Source organism: Gossypium arboreum, chromosome 10 (genome assembly GCF_025698485.1).
Source record: "Gossypium arboreum isolate Shixiya-1 chromosome 10, ASM2569848v2, whole genome shotgun sequence".
Taxonomy (NCBI): domain Eukaryota; kingdom Viridiplantae; phylum Streptophyta; class Magnoliopsida; order Malvales; family Malvaceae; genus Gossypium; species Gossypium arboreum.
Window position 1 is genome coordinate 27,598,977 of NC_069079.1, and position 20,961 is coordinate 27,619,937.

The 20,961-nt window shown below is 34.0% G+C and overlaps 1 protein-coding gene across 2 annotated transcripts; it reads left to right on the top strand.

Moving 5' to 3' along the window:
- Nucleotides 1–18,264: 18,264 nt before the first annotated feature.
- LOC108488520 (expansin-A5) lies at nucleotides 18,265–19,961 on the top strand. Of its 2 annotated transcripts, none has more exons than XM_053020672.1 (4): nucleotides 18,265–18,371; nucleotides 18,728–18,858; nucleotides 18,951–19,239; nucleotides 19,327–19,961. In XM_053020672.1, exons 1-4 carry the CDS (start codon nucleotides 18,367–18,369, stop codon nucleotides 19,643–19,645), a joined length of 744 nt encoding a protein of 247 aa, XP_052876632.1. In that variant the 5' UTR covers nucleotides 18,265–18,366; the 3' UTR covers nucleotides 19,646–19,961. The 2 variants fall into 2 exon arrangements, with proteins under 2 accessions (XP_052876632.1, XP_017648289.1); XM_017792800.2 differs by lacking the exon at nucleotides 18,265–18,371 and adding an exon at nucleotides 18,399–18,638.
- The last annotated feature ends 1,000 nt before the right edge of the window (nucleotides 19,962–20,961 follow it).

Below are 20,961 nucleotides of genomic sequence, written 5' to 3' on the forward strand. Positions count from 1 at the left end.
TCGGGCTGAGTGCCCTCCTTAATAGTCAGCCACCACTGATAAGCCTCATCCCGCAGCAGTGAGACTGCACCCTTTAATTTCTGCTCGAAGGTGCAATCTATATCATCCATGATCCTTTTTGTGGCCTCAATCCAGTACTTAGCCACATTAGGTGCGACTCCAGTGACACCTCTAAATGACTCAGCTCCATTGGATCAGAGTCGTTCCGTAACCCTCTCTAAAATTCTGAGTATAGCCTGGGACAATGCGTCCTCCCCAGCCATGCAATCTTGAGACCCAGTCTCAGTAGCGGGTGACACTGGCATCTCACTCGTCTCTAAATTTGGCAGGCTGCTCAAAAACAAAGACTCAACTCGAGCCTTCTACGGCCTCTACCTCGGCTTTTAGCACTCGTCCGCGAATACGTCTTGTGATCAAATCAAATTTATCTGTATTAAATGTTTTATGAATCAGTTACAGTTCCAGCATTTATTAACAAATATTTTTTGTAAAACAAAACCAGAAGTTTAGAGTTTGTTTTCGTTTGTCACAGTCTCTACTAGTTTACTATAGTTTCAATTTAACTACAGTTTCCAGTATATGCTAACTAAAGTATTCACACAGTTTACTACCTACAGTAGTTTCAAAATATCATAGTATTTTCAATTAGAGCAAAATCTAGTGATGTCACATGATAGTGTATTCGAAAACTAAATTATTACAATAAAATCTTTTTCATGTTATTACCTATCTTTATCTCTTATTAATTCTAAAGGAAATCATTTTACTTTTTTAAAACATTTGTTTTAAAATGTTTCTCGTTGCGGAAGCTTTTAAAACAAAGCAGTTTAAGTAATCGTGAGTTTAGAAAATACGTTAGCTTTTGAAAATTGAACTTCCTACGACTAGCAGTTATAATTCCAAAAATAAAAATAAAAACCAAATTTAAGCAAAAGTCCCAAGAGTCCTCAAATTACATCCTAATAGTAATAAAACCATAAAACATAAATTGAAAAAATGTGAAGTCTAGAAACTGTGGTCACCATCGACCCTCTGTCGCACCGATCCGCCTAGGTCTGAGGATTACCTGTGCACATTAAACAGAGAGGGGTGAGTTTACGTAAACTCAGTGTGTAATCCCACAGAAAACAAACAATTGTAGACACAGTGCACAATCAAATACAGTTTTAGGCCTAAGCCCCTTTCAGTATCAGTAACGGTTTGGGCCTTTGCCCATCTTAGTACAGTATCAAATATGCAGTAGGGCCTTAGCCCATCACAATATCAGTATGCATTAGGGCCTTAGCCCATCACAGTATCAATATGCATTAGGGCCTTAGCCCATCACAGTATCAGTAGCAGTCATGCAATATTCAGTAACAAAATCCTACCCAACCAGCCTCTACACTCCATCTCCATCTAACCCTACACTCCATGTGGGGATTAAATCAACCCACCTATCCCTACACTCCAGGTAGTACCGAATACAGCACAAAACAGTAATTTGCAGCTGAGCTGCTAGTATATTAGGCTTAAAACCCTTTCAGTACACTTCCTCCAAATATAATCAACCCAACCCTATGCAATGCAACATACAAATCATGACATGCTATCTCGTGATATCAGTACATATAACCAGTTCAATATACATGCATACTATCATTATGCTCAATATATATAAATCAAACAGTCAGTTCACACAATTAGGGGTCTAAGTGATGCTTATCGACCTTACAGTAGGTTCACAGTCAACTTGGGGAACTCGTGCAACCTTAGCAATCAATTCAGTGAAAATGGGCTCACACGCCCATGTGGCCTGCTTGTGTGGCGTCAACAATGGGGTTTTTGGCTTTTGCCAAAACCTCGTTTTCTATGTTTCGGGTACACACCTATATCTTTTTTTACGTAAAAGCAATTCCAAGCAATCCCAACCTAAAATTGATCCATATTTCACTCCATTAATCACTAAAACAATCGAATTGAACTAAACCCGAAATAGGGTATTCATCTATCGAATGAAAAACCATTACCTTAGATTGAACAACGAAGTCTCTTCACCACGGTACCGATCGAATAACTTTAGTCCTTTAACCTTTTCCAAACACAAAAAAAATCCCATTAACCACTATCCATAACCCAAAATGAAAAATGGTACTTACCACACTTACCAATAACATACGAAAAAGTGCCGAAGAAAGAGAAGCAAAACAACAATAGTAGGGAAAACAAAACAAAAATAAAAACAATAGCAAGAACAGGGAAAGAATTTGGTAGAGAACGGAGAAAAAGAGAAAGAAAAAAGAAGAAAAAAAAGAATTTTTGGGAAACTATTTTACTCAAATCCTACTACCTACCCTATCTCAATCCCTTAATTTTCTCTCTCAACTCCCACTACACATCCACCACTCAAAATCCCAGTTCAGCACAACTCTGGCCGAACTTTAAGCAAAAATACTACTCCTTGCCATCATAGAGAATCGAACACAAGCCCTCCAACACACTAACACTCCACTTAACCACTAAACCAGCTAGCCCATTCTGATATGGTTTTACAAACAATTAAATAAAAGCTTAATGAACAAAGAGTGAGGCTTAACTTAGAAAATTTTCAAAATTTGCCAAAGGCATGGCTTGAACTTGGGACCTCCCACATACCCCCAGAACACTTAGCCACTAAAGCAGACATATATTTGTGTTGCACATTCACACAAACGAACATAGAAATTTTGAGGCGTTATAATTAAATTCGTGAATCTATAATTAAAGCTAAAAATACATTAGAATTATTCATAGCAATCCATTAACTCTTAACAATTTCACAATTTAACCCCCGGGCTAGCTAGCTTAAGCTAATACAAACTCAAACACATCAAAATACTAAAAATGAACTTTAAAACACACACATGCAAAATGAGAGAGCTTATCGAACCTCCTTGGCCTCAACAATAATGTTTTTATAGGTTAGGAGAAGATGAAAGTATAAAATATAAAGTGATATGTTTGTCTATTTTATTTTAATTATAACATATAACTAACTAAAAACAATCACTAACCGTGTATGCATGTTGAATATGGCTTAATTTCTACTTAAACCCTTATACCTTGACCGATTTAGCCATTTAACACATTAAACTATTAGAACTAATTTTTGCAGCTTTTATGATTTAGTCTTTTTTACTTAATTAACTATTTAAACGTTAAAATTTCTTAAACAAATTTTAACACGACCTTAAATAACACTCATAAATATTAAAATACTAACTCGCTCATCAGACTGGTGGTCTTAAAACCACTGTTTCTGGTACCATTGAAAATAGGTTGTTACAAATGTGAATTAGATTCTAAATTGTTTGTAGTTTGTAACGCCCTAAAACCCAACCTAGAAGTTTAGACTGAATCCTGGAGGTTACATTGGCCACCAAAAGTGGCGGAAACAAAAACTTTAATTCAAACTAAGAAAAAACTTTTTGTTCGTTATGTTTGAAACAATATTAAACCGGCATCAAACATTCAAAAATAAAATCCACAGTTTCTAAAGTTCAGTCCAAATAACACCTTACAAAAGTCCAGCATAAAAACTTGTACCACAGTTTATATAATCGTCTTACAAATTGACTTAAAATTTACCTTATAAAAATTATGAGATTTTACTAAAACTGAATCAAATCATATCTTTCTGAGACCTCCGGTTTACCGATTCCAGCTCCAAAACATGGAAAGTACCTGAAAGGAAAGACACTACGGATATGAACTATGCGAGCTCAGTGTGAATCCAAAACATGAACAGATGGAAAAAGATGGAGTGACACCATAAATACTTCAGACAAGCATATGTATAAGAATATCACTTACGAAAGTCTCAATCAATATGTCAAATACAATATCAAACCATAGAAATCATGATTCAATCATACGCAATAATCAAAACATTTTACATGACATTAACTATATTGTCAATAACCAAAAGGTCACACAAATAGACAGTATGTTCTAACAAACAGACATATATTTAGACGCAAACGGATGCACAATTCAAAATCCCACCCCACCAACCAAACACCACTTAGTCCATCCAGCACACCACAAAAGGGATATGGTAGGCCCGTTCGCCATGCAAACCACATAAAACTGTAATAGGTTCATCCTCCCTACACACCACAATGTGGAACTATGCCATTTGAGTAACTGTATACAGTTAAGCTGATATACGTATAAGACAGCATGGTAAACCGCTGTACAAAGGTATTGCAGTTAAAACTACTAAGTCTGTCTTCCTTCTCTTCATAGCCAAATCCCAAAATTTTCATGCTATGCAACAATGAACATATTATGCAGATAATATACAGAAATGGACATTAACATTTCCAGTTGAATAGATTCAGATTTGATCACACTTGTACTCTTATATTCAGTTACGACAAAAATAATGAACTCATACTTATTCATCACATAAACGAGCAATAAAATTAAAGTCGATAAACGCACATATATATACGAACCAAACTAAATCGAGTCCCAAACACACTTACTGAGGCTTACATGAGGGTCAGATTACACAGAAACATAAAGTAGACAGTTTATGACTCAAAACAAAAATTTTGCAAAATAGGGCCACATGGCCATGTGCCCCGGCCATGTGGAAGTGCCCAGGCCGTGTGGGTGTCTACATGCCCATGTGAAGGCCACACACGCCCGTGTGGAGCGGATACATGCCCGTGTGAGAAGCCCGTGTAACTCACTATCCAAAAATGCCAAAAATAAAGAACAGAGGAGACACGACCATGTGAAGATCTCACACGCCCGTGTGGGTACACATGCCCGTGTGGCCAGGCCATGTGGCACCAAAATTAACCCAAAACCCTAATTCAAAATTTCACACAGTCGTGTGAGCCACCCATGTGGGGCACATGCCCGTGTCACCACATGTATGGTCACGAAACCACACCAAAACAGCCAGAAATTTGCGTTTTTGACATCGAAACAATCCCCATCTCTTGGAAATTCAAAAACATACTGAAATATGCAGAATATCATGCAATCCCTCAATAACTTAACACTTAAGATCACTAGTTTCGAAAACACACCTTAAATTGAAATTGCAACAACAACGATTAACCATTTCGCCTTCACAAACCTATTTTGACTCACATCTGATAACACGAAACGCACAAGAGCAATCTCCTTTGATGAAATGATAAATAAATTGTGTAAAACAGAAGAAGTGAAAACAAATGCAATTAAAATGGAAAAGAAAAAGAGGAACGATAGGGAAAAAAAAGAAAAGAAAAAAATAAAAAACGTAAAACTTATTTTCGATTTTAAAGTTAACTTCCCTTTTTAAAAATAAAATAAAACAACATAAAAACAAATAAATATCAAAAACATTCATAAGGATTCAAACACGAAACCCAGAGAGATACACTAACACACAACTAACCACCAAACCGGTAGGCTCATTCCAACATTAAAATGCGAAATTGAACCCAAAGGTTCAACCTACTCAATGACCTTAACCACAAACCTCAAAACTTCTAACCCCAGATTTTGGGATGTTACATAGTTGCTCCAGCAACAAATACAAAACTTTATAGTTCGACCTAGCAATCGGGTCAGGTATAGGGTGTTACAAAATTAATCATACCGATATAAAAAATATCTATCTAACAACTGAAAAATAAAAGGACTTGAACTTGCCAAAGGTTCCCATGGTTCTATCCTAAGAAAAAGAAAAAAAAAATGCAAGTATATTACAAAGTTTACCTTAAAGCATTCTTTGGGTCTTCAACTTTTTTGGATAGTTGACATGGCATCATTTAACCATAAGAACTCGTCTTATGTTTAGAAAAACTTGTTTCTATCATTAACCAAATGTTAATGAAAAATGAATGGGACATGATTACCCCATAAAGTCAACTTTTAGGTTTCCAGAAACCTTAAAAATTGAAACCCTAACATATGATTTCGTCAAAATTTATTATTCTTGAGTTCAAATCCAAAAGAAGTTTACTTAGTATTCTTTTTATTAAATTCAAAAAACAACAAAGTCACGAAGTCAAATACATTTCAAATTTGGGTCAAATAAGGAAACCCTATTTTTTTTTTTACTTTTGAGACTGAAAAGATGTCGACTTTTCATATCCCATATATTCTGATCTTGTTTTTGAAATCTAAATTTTCCATAATTTCTGAAAATTTGGTCACATGAAAAATTTAAAGCTTTGCATCAATTAAAAATAAGAAACTAGATCAAATACATACTTGACTTCGAAGTTCCTTAGGGAAGGGTGTCGACTTTTCATTTTCTTGGTATAAGGTCTTTGTTTTTATTTTTGTTACAAGATTCTAGTCCATTTCCAACTCATAATATTTTCTAATTACAATAATTTAAAAAAAATTATAGATATGATAGCCTATAGTCTAATTACATACCCCAAAACTAATGTAATACAATCAATCTACTTTTAGTAATGTAACACCCTTTACCCTATTCGGTTGCCAGACTCGAGCTTCAAGGTATTACTACAGTAATTGGACTTGAAAATTTTAAAATAAACTATAGCATTCACTCATATCACAATTATAATCATATTATGACATTCAATTAAAAATAGAGACTAAATCGAGCTTAGGAAAGCTTATAGGTGACCCAGGCATGAATTAGGATCAAATTGAAATGTTTTGAAAATTTGGACATCACATTGCGGCGTACCCTCCTCTACGTTGTGAAGATGTCAGATAGTGAGTCACGTCACGACTTCAAACCACTTAACGTCAGGACGTCATCAAATGTCATTCGATGTTGCGATGAGAGGAATTTCAAGTCAAGATGAGAACTCTACTTTTTCGTAAACTTAGGCCATTTGGTACCTATATTGTGCCAAGGTATACCTTTAGCTCAAATGGTGCATATTTGCACAACCAAACCTGCACAAAATCAACTTAAACACATACCAAAACATCCATTTAACCAATCACAAGATTAACCAAGCCATTTCACATGAATTTGACATTTTCTAATGTATAACAACTAATGTTTTCATCCACTATTAAATCTTAGTTCATTATTCACATCTAACACTTATATTCAACCAAAATCACCCTCAAAATATGCCATTCTATAGCTTAACACACAACTTACCACAATACCATTAATGCATATATAAGCTCATGATATAAAATAACAAAAATTCAAGCATTATCCAAAGATCAAAACTACTATATCCATGTAGTCATGTATACCTAATAAGGTCTAAATACATTTACCATACATTCAAGCATACCAATGTCTACTTAAACAACCAATGCTGCTTTCATAGCTTAAGACATTTCCAACAATTACATATATGGATATAACACAAAAACACTTAAAGTCCAAACCACATCTTTGATTCAAAACACCATATCTCAAGGTACACATATGTGCATAATATTTCCTATATAAATGCCACATAACTAAGTCTAGAACAAAAAAAAAAAGACTATTAGATTAAAAGCTAGATAGTGTGAGCTCTAGCGCGATCCGATAGCCAGGTTCCACAAAATGCCAACTACAAAAACAAAAAATGAAATAGAATAAGCACATATATATGCTTAGCAAGTTCATAAATTAAAACATTAAGTCACCTCAATATACAATTAACAAAACAAATTAACTAATTACGTAACATTCCTGTTTACATAGTTCAATACTAAGTATATCAATACCATTCAATTTGAATTATTAAACATGCATACCATTTATATAGATTCGATCAATTATAAACATTTCTATTCATAAATCATATATCATCATTCACATATGCTTATTTTTATACCATTAAGCCCGATGAACTAAACAACATATTCAGATACACGGGTAACCACCAAAACACATCTAAATGCTCATCCGAACGATACCTCCAATACACACTTGAGCACTGAAGTGCTAAGGCTATAGGCTTCACATCCCTCCAAAACAGTCCTGGATCTCCATAAAGATAATCAGTAACAGTGGTCTCTGTAGAGACAAACTCGGTAATCCGCAACAAATACTAGATTCTAGTATAATTAGTGTATTCTCATATGTCATTATCATCTCTTTTACAAATCCCATACAACGCATAAATAACCCTATTGGCATGCCAATTGTATCCTATCATTTTATACATTCATCCAAACACCTTTGACACATACTTTCATTTTGATAGAATTCAATCCATTCTCACCTTTTTGTACTACTTTGAAAATAATTCAATATCCATTCACAATTTCATAATTAAACCACATAATATAATTATACACACAACTACCATATGAACTTATTTGGCACAAACGATAACAAACGAGGTGTTCGGGACTACTCCGCAATTTTCCCTTTTCCTCGATTAAATTCCAATTGACTCAAATCTTGAGCTAAAAGGTAACTCATTTCAATTTATCAGTTTTAATTACCTTATAACAGTTTATTTTATCCATATGGCAATTCAATTTCATTTTACAAAAATTCTTTAAATTTTTGTATTTTACTTAATTTAGTCTCTAAATCCGTAACTACCATAACTTTCACATTTGAGCCCCATTTTACAATTTGATTTCAATCACATCCTTCTAAAACCCTCTAATATATGAAATTATAGAATATTCATAGCAATTTTGAATTATTTTCATTTTAGTCCCTATACTCAAAACTAACAATTTCACTTTACAAATTAGTCTCTAATCACATCTAAGCTTACAATCAAGGCATTTAACAACAAAAGTTTTAAAAATCATCAATGGTAATATTTTAAAATTTTAACATTTTTTATGATTTAATACTCGTGTTAGCTAGATTAGACTACAACAATATCAAAAACATAAAATTTACGAAAAATGAGCTTGGGTTAATTTACCATGCAAGGATGAAAGCTTGGATGAAATTTTTGGCTTCAAAACATGGAGGAAACGGTGAAGAAGAGAGAAAAAGATGATGAAAAATGGACATTACCTTTTTGTTTTATGATTTAATTTTTTAACATTATTTTTAACATATATGTTAGAATTAAGTGACCCAAATTCTTATTTAAATAAAATACGATGGAAAATAAAATAAAAGTAAAATCCATATAGAACTAGACTTCTTTTATTTTATTTTAGAATAAGGTTTTAAACCTTATTAAACTCCATCTATTTTATATTGATTAGGATAAGGTGTTTCAATCCTACTAGAATATGGCTTTGCAAGCCTATAAATAGACATAGTCTATTCCTCTTGTATTTGAGTAAAAATTTTTCGACATAGTGAATTTTCTTCTCCTCTCGCTGGTGGTTTTTTCCGAAGGGTTTCCACGTAAAATTTATGTGTTCTTTATTTTTATTTATTTTATTCTATTTTATTTTTCACAAATTGGTATCGAGCTTAGGGTTATTCATCTCGATCACGGTAATGGCGTCTTTGAAGTATGAAATTCATTGTTGGATCGCAACACCGATTTGCGTTGTGGCAAATTAAGATGCAAGCGATCCTTGCAGATGGATCTAGAGGATGCCCCTTAGGATAGATAAGATGCCTTCGACATTAACGATGAAGAGAAGAAGCGTAAGGATCGAAAGGCATTAACACAATTACATCGCATTTGTCCAACGAAATTTTGCGGGATGTGATGAAAGAGAAAATCTACCATTGCATTATGGAAGAGGCTAGAACAAATATGTATGTCGAAAACTCTAACAAGCAAGTTGCATATGAAGCGGCGTCTTTATGCTCATCGTTTGGAGGAAGGTGCGTTTGTACACGAACACTTAACGGTGTTTAAAGAAATTCTCTCAAACTTGGAGGCCATGGAGGTTCAAGATGATAAGGAAGATCTAGGGTTGATTCTACTTTGTTCGTTGCCCGTCTTATTCAACCTTTAGAGACACGATTTTATATAGCCGCGAGTCTCTCACGGTTGATGAGGTTTATGATTCTTTAACCTCGTATGATAAGATGAAGCATCTTATGGTTAAACCCAACTCTCGGGAGAGGGTCTCATTATTCGTGGGAGACAAGACCGGAATGTTGATGATGATCGTGGTAGAACACAGAACGGAATCCTCGTGGTAAATCTAAGGGTAGATCGAAATCTTCAAGCAGAGGTAAAACTTGCAACTTCGCAAGAAGAAAGGGCACATTAAATCTGAGTGCTATAAGCTACAAAATAAGATTAAAAGGGAGGTGCGAATCAAAAGGAAAACAAATTAAAAATTCGGTGAAGTGATGTTGTAGAAGACTACGGCGATGGTGAACTTCTAGTTGCTTCATCAATGATTCTAAAGTAAGCGAGTGGATACTTGATTCAGTGCACCTTCCACATGAGTCCCAATCGGGATTGGTTTACAACTTATGAAACGATGATCTGAAGGTGTTGTTTTGATGGGAAATAATGCTTCATGTAAAATCGCGGTGTTGGAACAATTAAAGTTAAGATGTTTGATGGAGTTGTCGAACACTTAGTGACGTGCGGCATGTTCCGAATTGAAAAGAAATTTAATTTCGTTGAGTACTCTTGATTCAAAAGGGTGCAGATACACAATGAAAGTGGGGTTTTAAAGATTTCAAAGGGTCCTTTGTTGTGATGAAAGGGCAAAGAAAGATTGCCAAGTTATATGTTTTATGAGGTTCTCTCATTCTCGGTGATGCAATTGTCGCTTCCTCTTCCTTGTCGGATGATGATATTACTAAACTTTGGCATATCGCCTAGGGCATATGAGTGAGAATGGCATGGCGAATTAAGCAAAGAGGACTTCTTAATGGGCAAGGAATTTGCAAACCGAATTTCTGTGAGCACTTGTGTTTTGGGAAGCAAAGAGAGTTCGATTCACTAGAGGAATCCATAACACGAAGGAAACGTTGGAGTATATCCATTCGATCCGTGGGGGCCGTCCGAGTGCCTTCGAGAGGTGGAGCTAATTATATGCTAACCTTTATTGATGATTTTTCCGAAAAGTTTGGGCGTTCTTCCGAAGCGGAAAAGCTATGTGTTTTCCACATTTAAGTCTTGGAAAATTATGATTGAAAAATGACGGAAAAGCAGATAAAATACCTCCGCATGCACAATGGCTTAGAGTTACATTCGATGAGTTTAATAGATTGTGCAAGTCGAAGGGATCATGAGACACTTGACGATTCGTCATACTCCACAACAAAACGGCGTTGTAGAACGAATGAACGAGCGATCATGGAGAAGGTTCGATGTATGTTGTCAAATGCCAACTTACAAGTCATTTTGGGCGAAGCGACCTCTCGCATGTTTTTGATCAACCGATCTCCATCCGTTGCCATTGAGAAAAGACTCCACAAGAGGTATGGTCCGGTAATCCCGCTAATTATTACGATTTAAATATTTTTGGGTGTCTGCGTATGCTCATGTTGATAATGGAAAATTGGAACCGAGATCCATTAAATCGTTTTCTTGGTTATAAAGTGGTGTAAAGGCTATAAGTTATGGTGTCCGAAAATAGAAAAGTTGTGATTAGCAGAGATGTTGTTTTTGATGAAACGCTATGCTACCTAACTTATCTCTTAAAGACTCTTCCAATAAAGAAAACCAAAAGCGGTGGAGCATCAGTTAATCTGAATCAACTCCTCAAGCCAAGACAAAATTGAGAATAGAGTTGCTTCTTCACCGCAATACTCTATCGCCATAAACAGGACAAGAAGAGAAATTAAACCTCCAAAGAAGTATGCCGAGGTTGATCTAGTTGCTTATGCTTTAAATGTGGTGAAGATATAGATGCGAATCAAGAGCCATTTAATTATTCGAGGCGATTAGTGTGAAGACTCGTAAAAGTGGATGTTTGCTATGCAAGAGGAGATGGAATCACTCCACAAAAAGCAGAACATGGGATCTTGTAAAACTTCCTAAAGGTAAAAAGGTCATTACGTTGTAAATGGGTGTTTAAAAGAAAGAAAGGACTCGAGTTGAAGAACCCGGATATAAAGCAAGGCTTGTTGCAAAGGGTTACAGATCAAATTCCGAGTGGACTTCACAGATGTGTTCTCTCCAATTGTTAAGCATAGTTCGATTCGAGCTTTGCTTGGTATTGTTGCCATGCATGATTTGGAGCTTGAGCGGTTAGATGTAAAACGCATTTTGCATGGAGAACTTGAGGAAGATATTTACATGCAACAACCGAGGGTTTTATAGTCTCGAAAAAGAAGACTATGTTTGCTTGCTAAAAAGTCCCTTTACGGTTTGAAACAGTCACCAAGACAAGGGTACAAGAGGTTTGATTCCTTTATGACTTCTCATGATTTCAAAAGAAGTAGTTTTGACAGTTGTGTCTACTTTAAGAAAAATGATGATGGTTCTTTTGTGTATCTACTTCTTTATGTTGATGACATGTTGATAGCGACAAAAGATAAAGAGAGATAAGAAAGGTTAAAGCCCAACTAAGTGAGGAATTTGAGATGAAAGATTTAGGACCAGCAAAGAAGATACTTGGTATGGAGATTCTCGAGATAGAAAAGCAAGTAAATTGTACCTAAGTCGGAAGGGTACATTGAGAAAGTTCTTTGCGAGTTCAATATGCAGAGTGCTAAGCTGTTAGTACTCCTTTAGCGACCATTTCGGACTTTCATCGACCTTATCTCCTCAATCGATAATGAGATTGAGTACATGTCACATGTTCCATACTCTAGTGCGATAGGATCTCTCATGTATGCTATGGTTTGTTCACGTCCGATTTATCATATGCGATCGGTCAGATTAGCGAGATACATGGCGAATCTGTAAAGAACACCGGAAAGCGATTCGATGGATTTTAAGATACTTACGAGGCACTACTAATGTTTGCTTACAGTTTGGAAGAACTAAAGATAGAGTTATAGGGTATGTTGATGCTGATTTTGCTGGAGACCTTGATAGAAGAAGATCTCTCACGGTTATGTCTTTACAATCGGAGGTTGTGCAATTAGTTGGAAAGCCACTTTGCAAACTACGATCGCTTTGTCTACCACTGAAGTTTGAGTACATGGCGATTCTTGAGGCTTGTAAAGAAGCTATTTGGTTGAAGGGACTATTTAGTGAACTCAATGAAGACCTTCAAATCAGCACGATATTTTGTGATAGTCGAGTGCCATCTTTCTTACAAAAGATCAAATGTTTCATGAGAGAACAAAACACATTGATATTCGGTATCATTTTGTTCGTGATATTATTGCTCGTGGTGATATTGTTGTGAGCAAAATTAGCACTCATGAAAATCCTGCAGATATGATGACTAAGTCACTTCCTATAACCAAGTTTGAGCATTGCTTAGACTTGGTTGGTGTTCATTGTTGAAGTTAAACCCTTAAGAGGTTTTTGGAAGAGGTGAAGAACTTGTTTATTGAAAGTTCGCGATGAAGAACTTGTTCATTGAGAATTTGTGTCAAGGTGGAGATTGTTAGAATTAAGTGCCCCAAATTCTTATTTAAATAAAATACGATGGAAAATAAAATAAAAGTAAAATCCATATAGAACTAGACTTCTTTTATTTTATTTTAGAATAAGGTTTTAAACCTTATTAAACTCCATCTATTTTATATTGATTAGGATAAGGTGTTTCAATCCTACTAGAATATGGCTTTGCAAGCCTATAAATAGACATAGTCTATTCCTCTTGTATTTGAGTAAAAATTTTTCGACATAGTGAATTTTCTTCTCCTCTGCCCGTGGTTTTTTTCCCGAAAGGGTTTCCACGTAAAATTTATGTGTTCTTTATTTTTATTTATTTTATTCTATTTTATTTTTCACAATATAAATTATCAATCAACGTGTACCAATTGTCCAACCATCTTCAAAATGGTTAATTTTCTTTTAGAACCTTAAATATTTATTATTTAGCCCTTTTAGCCATTAAAATCTATAATGATTAACTTTTAAAGTTTTATGATTTAGTCCTTATACCTTAATTAACCATCCAATCAACAAAATTACTAAACCAAAATTCAATATAATCTTATAATAGACTCGTAAATATTAATAAATAATATTTACTAAATCCATCAACGGAAAACGGGATTCTAAAACTACCATTTTTGACACCACTGAAAATGGGCTATTACAAGTAACCACAACCTTGGCAAAAATATATGATGATGATGATGATGATGATGATGATGATGATGATAATGATGATGATGATAAACAATCATCTATTATTAACATCCATAAACATATATGTTAATAACATGCAAAAGAGCTTAGATTGTCACTCTCTATCAATTGAATCCATACACAAAGAGAAGAGAGATTTAGATCATCTGATTTATGCTAATAATTAAATCGAGAAAGCTCTAATGTCAATTGCAAAAAAAAAAAAAACATGGAAGGTTTGTGTGATGACATTTATTAAAATTTTTAATACATCCAATATCAACTCGAATAATTAAGAACAATAAATCAGCGATAATCTAGTACTTGGATGTTTTAATCCACTTTGACAAGTTGGAGAAGTTGATTTGCGATTAAACTCAAACTGCCTATAAAGGATTGCATTCCTTTATGGAAACGGTCATATCTCGAGCTACAGACATCAAACTCTAATGATAAAAAATATTTGTGATTAAACTCAAACTTCTTGTAGCGAACTGTGCCATTTTATGAAAATGACCATATCTTGGGCTACATGCCATAAAAGCAAGTGATTCAAAAACCATTTTGAAGATAACTTAAAGTTCTACGATTTAGGCACTAAAATCACCCCAGAAGTTGGTTAGAGCATCTCAAAAAGTCCAACCAAAGTTGACTTTACAAAATCCTACGAGATTGGCTTTAGATTCTCACATAACTTCAATCCTCCAATCAAATCTTCTCCACTATTCTCTGATTCACAAATCGCATGATGCATGGGTATTGTTCCAAACACAAATACAAGTACCCACTCATAACTCCTTAAATAAAAATGATTCTAAACAAACTACCCCCTCTCTCTTTAGCCAAATAAATGAATTGACTATTAAGGTTTTTTAGTTCTCATCAATTCATCAATTCTCATTATTCTTTTCTCTTTATCGAATATGATATATTTATAGAGAGTTAATTGAAAGCCTATTGATTTGAAATTACTAATAAAACAAAGAGCTCTAGGCTAAAACAACCACATAAGTAGCAAATCCAGTCCAACAAGGACTCCCTATGCCACCCACCTTACTTGCTTGCTCAACAAGCCTCCTTCCATACATGTGTCAACCACCTTTGACCCTAACTATGTCACTTTAAGGCATATATATGTATATTATACTTGTAATTAATTTTTGCTAAGACAAAAATCAATTACCTAGTTAAATAATTTACATAAGCCTTATTTTAATCTTGTTAAAGTTACGATGACTTCACCATTTTAAAATGTCTTCTTAATTTTATTTAATTAATTTTATTCCATTCCAAATAATTAGATTACATAATCACTTAATTTAACTCTTTCGGATTCATCATTTAATCCAATTAAATATATATTTATATCACATATATATCTAAAGTGACTAAATTAACCCAGATCAATCTAATCATTAAACTGAGAAAATAGATATTACCCCCAATAAGTAAATCCAGTAATGTATCATTTCTCCTTATTCAATTGTTTAAAGTTCCATACAAGTGTTTATGCTAAACTCAATTTGTTAAAGAGTTGTATTGAGCTAGTGCATGGGTCGATTGGACATATATAATTAGGGATTAAATAATTTGTAATTGAGTTTCGACTCTTCTTCTATTAATTACATATTTATTTAGTCATAGAGCCATTCCATTTATATAGTACCATGGCTGAACTCCCTTTTAAGTTCGAATCCTGAGTTTTAGTCCAAAGACCTCATTATATGCGTGTTACCCTCATAGGGTATCCATGATTACATTTGGTTAAATCCGTTCACCAAATTCTTTTTATTTTATCTCATGATGACCATTGTATCTTCCAAAATGAAAGTTTACTCAAATTAGTAATGATAAAATCATTTGTCCTAGACAAATGACCCCTAGTTAGGTTTAATTTCATAATACATACAATGCAAATGAGCCATTTACTCTTTTTCGAGCTATAATTCCACTATTATGGGTGAAGTCATATCATACATAAATCACGTACCCAACATGCCAACTTTCAACCCACAATCATGAGAAATAAGGTTTTCAATACATAAAAAATACATGAGCTATACACACATGGTTTGTCACTTAGGATTTAGTCACACCATAAACGTTACAAGTGAATAAATCTATAAATGGATATAAGATAAATTCAACTTGGGTCCGGTCCAATGTATTGTTAGTCTAAACAAAACCACATATATGCCTCTACTTCTATGAGTCACTCACTCCAATAGCCAATACAAGTTATCTCCCCAATTGGATTTATAGATGACCTAATAGTTACCTATGATTTGAACCAATGTTTGCTTAATTTGATTTTGTGGACTATGAACAATTTAGATTACCTACTAATAAAAGTTGTATTATCGCATTATAGATCGTGCATATAATGCAACTCTTAGTTAAGCCTAAGAAAATCAAGTAGTCAATATCTGCTTATTCATTTTTCTTTTCATGTAAAAATCATTAAAGACAATTTAACATAAAAATAATAAATAACATATTCTTATTTTCTTAAATAATAAATTTAACTGTCTTAATAATTTATCAAATATGATGAAATTACTAAACCAAAAACATTAAAATCCAAACAAATGGTTGATATAAAAATATATATTTATTATCTCATGTTGCAATGCAAGTTATTTAACATCACAAATTTATAATCTATTTCTAGAATTGTATAAATCCTTTTAAAAGATAGCACATCATTAACACAATTACTCGAAGTATAGACTTTCGGACATATTCTAAGTTGGATATTAATACTATCAAGTATGTCTTTCTATATTTGAAATCAAATTGAAACTATCTCATATACCAATGTAATAACATGCTTACGAAAATCTTATATATCATCTCATTGTGAAATTAAACAAAGAAGCCAGCTTACATGCTCGTTGAAATTGTTGAGTATTTTTCTTTTATCTCCTTTAGATGGTAAAATTGTATATTTATATTATATGATTATTGTTTATTGACGTGATATTATAGGTAGGTTTCATGCATGTTAATACCTACCCTACTCTAGACTTAACGTGTATTTATACGATATAGGTTTATCAAAGTAGTGACATGCAAACCCACGTCGCACGACCCCATGTGTAACAACATTTAGCATCATGTGAGCTCGATACGTAAGCCCAATATACAAGCTTGATACACGAGCCCAATGTAAGAACTCAATATGTGAACCATGTAGAATCCGACCCAGACCCGTTCAGGTTTTGGGTCGGCAATAGTAAATATCATAACAGACATTCATTCAATAGACTGATAAAAATAAAATTATAGACTAAAAATCTTTTTGTTTTCCACAGCACTAAGTCCGAACTTAAAGAGAGTTGAGAATATTAGAATTTATTGTGATTATTTTTCACTTTTTCTCTCCCTTTATATTTATTTATTTTCATACTTAAACCAAAGATGCCCTTAATCTCCATCGTCAAATTGAGTTCTATGACTACGATTTATTAACCATCACTCAATGTATTGTCAATCAAGTAGATCCTCAATCTTCTTTTATTTTTGTATGGGTGGAACAACGGATCATGTCTAGACCGACAGAACACTACAAAATATCTATAAAAGATCTATCGGAAATTTTTGTCATCAGAAATATTACCAAAACATTTATGATGAATTAGTACAAGCATACAAATTTAGCCGAGTTGGAAGTACTTTCCAACGATATTTTCCATGTTCATGAAATGATTTCGTAATTGAGATGTAATTTATTCGATAATATCCTTTATATAAAAAAACACCAATCGATTTAAGGAAAAAAAAAACATCGACATTTCTTTTTGTTTTTTTCCTTTTATAGTTAAATGCCGTGGTAAAATTGATTGCTTGCAAAATGACAAAATTAGATTAACTTGGAATTTTACATAGAATAGTACATATGGTGAAATGATTTGGTAAAAGAAAATCCTTATGCTTGCTGTTTGAGCCAGATTTGAATTTCCTCTTCCCCAAGTCTAATATTAACCATTGTTGGCCCCAAAGAGATCTTCAAAGTAATTAAGTTTTTTTGCAGTTAAATGAAGCGAATTCTGTTTGTCTTCCTGAGAGAGCATGCATCAAATATTGTAGATTCCAAACAGTGAGCCAAATTCATTTAAACCCCACATAAGGAGAGCCCATGGCTTGTTGGTCCCCGAATGGACCTACCCTCCCAACAAAACCACGCGGTTTGTGCCTCGCAAACCGCCCTAGCCCCATCAAAACTGCATTTCTTTCCACAAAATCAACACTCCCAAAACCACCGTTGCTGTTGCTTCGTCATATTTATGATAACATTAGGCAAAGTTAAATGGAGTAAGTTCAGCAAAATGAAAATTTAAATCGCAATAACATTACATCCATAACTGCTATAAAAGCTAGGACCAAAGTTGCATTCCTGCTGCATTCTATTTATTAGTTCAAAACACCTCCTTTCTTTCCACAAAAACTTCCTTTCAAGGATGGAGTACTAGTCCAAATCTTCTTTTTCCTTCCTCCTCCCCCTCCTCCTCCTCCTCTTCTTCTTCTTCTAGTTACTGTTTTTGACTTTAAAACTTCATAATAGAAAGAAACGAAAAACAGGTTAGGCAGCACTTTACAGTTTTTCATTAGTGTTAACACTTTTAGTTCAATATCTATATTGTTTATGGAGTATGTTTTTTGGTATGCAGAACAATGGGGCACTTGGGATTTCTTGCAGCTGCATTACTCTCACTCCTCAACTTTGTTCATGGCTCCCTTGGACCCTGGACCAATGCTCATGCCACTTTTTATGGAGGTGGTGATGCTTCTGGAACAATGGGTAGTTTCCACAATCCAAATATCATATATATTTTTCTTATTGATGTATATTTGTCATGTCTGACATGTTATTATATTCAATTACAACTTCAGGTGGAGCTTGTGGCTATGGAAACCTAAATAGCCAAGGTTATGGTATTAACACAGCAGCCTTGAGCACCGCATTGTTTGACAATGGCTTGAGCTGTGGTGCATGCTATGAGCTGAAGTGTGTGAATGATCCACAATGGTGCCTGCCTGGCTCCATTGTGGTCACTGCCACCAATTTCTGCCCTCCAGGAGGCTGGTGTGACCCTCCTAATCACCACTTTGATCTCTCTCAGCCTATTTTTCAACACATTGCCCAATACAGAGCTGGTATTGTTCCTGTAATGTACAGAAGGTAAACAAACAATGAAATCACCAACATATATAGTTTTTCAAAATTCATTTTCCACCGACACACTAACTAATAATTATTTTTTATCAGGGTAAAGTGCAGGAGAAGTGGGGGTATCAGGTTCACAATCAATGGACATTCCTACTTCAATTTAGTACTGATCACCAATGTTGGAGGTGCTGGGGATGTACATTCAGTATCCATTAAAGGGTCAAAGACCAGATGGCAAGCAATGTCAAGGAACTGGGGCCAGAACTGGCAAAGCAATTCTTACCTTAATGGCCAAAGCCTCTCTTTCATCGTCACAACCAGTAACGGACACAGTGTTGTTTCTTTCGACGTTGCTCCATCCAGTTGGTCCTTTGGACAGACTTACACTGGAGGCCAGTTTGGGGCTACCAAAATATAACAGCCCCTTGCTATATACTATATGATATTATAGTAAAAATATGTCTGAAGAAAAACTCAAGTGAGTTTTTTTTTTTTTAAAGTTTATAATATAGTGTACGTATTCATGATGAATTACGATAAATATTAACGGTGAATATCACCGACGAAGAGAATGATATTGTATAAAAAGCTGTAACTTGGCGTTGGGATCATTAGCAAACATGGGTCAAGATTGATTTTTGAATGGCCCATAGCCGTGCAGTTGAAGCCTGGAAGTATTTCTGGTACATCAAATCATGAAATAGAAGGTTTTTTTTTGTTTTTCCAAGTCAAAATGTCACTTTTATTTGCTTATGGCATTCCGTTTAAAATCAAGTTCTTTTTGCCCATGAATGCCTTTCTTGTCATCATATTTTTGGGGTTTGAAAGCTAATTGATTAAATTAAAACTCATTTGACAGCTAATTGATGGCCTGCACATGATTAAAAATTGATTAAAACCCACCTAAGGGAGATTAAAAATTGAAATTAAAAAAATTATTATCTTTGCCACTCAGATTTTTTATCTTTATTTTTAAATATTGCACACATGTCTGGATCTCATACTTCTTTTGCTTTGTTCCACGTTGTTGCAGTTGTTTAACTCGTGTATGAAAGATGGAGAAGAGTGAAAACGAAAAAATTGGTAATTAAATGGTTAAGATTTATAATATTTTTTTATTTTGTATATTAATCATTAAATTGAGAAGTATTTTGATGGAGCGGAAAGAAAATTAGAAAAATAGAAAATTGAAGGGTTAGAAATGTCGAAAGATAAAAATATATATATTTTTTTTCATAGTTGTGTTTTGTAGAAAAGAAGTAAAAATTAAGGGTATGTTTGATTGCGTGAAAAAATAAAAGGACGGGAGGAGGGAGTGGCAAAGTGGAAAAAAAAAATTTTGAATGTACTTGGTAAGAAAGAAAAGTGAGAAAGAAAGAAAATAAGAGGGATAAATCTTTTCCATACTTCCAAATTGTAATGATAAGAGGAGATAAAATGAAATAGGGTGTATGTTAGTTAAAAATTATGTATTTTCAAATATGTTAGTTAAAAATTATGTATTTTAAATATTTTATTTTTTCTTTTCATTTTTCATCTATACCAAATAATGGATGGAAAAAAATTACAGTTTCTTTTTATTGTTCAATCCTTGGGTTTTTTTCATAAATAATATAAAATAAATAAATAAATACCAGAATATAATAATGAGATTAATATTTATAGGAATAGGCAAATGCAATGATGATATACAAAGTCCTTTGACCAATCGGTGGCACCCGTATTTAACACCAA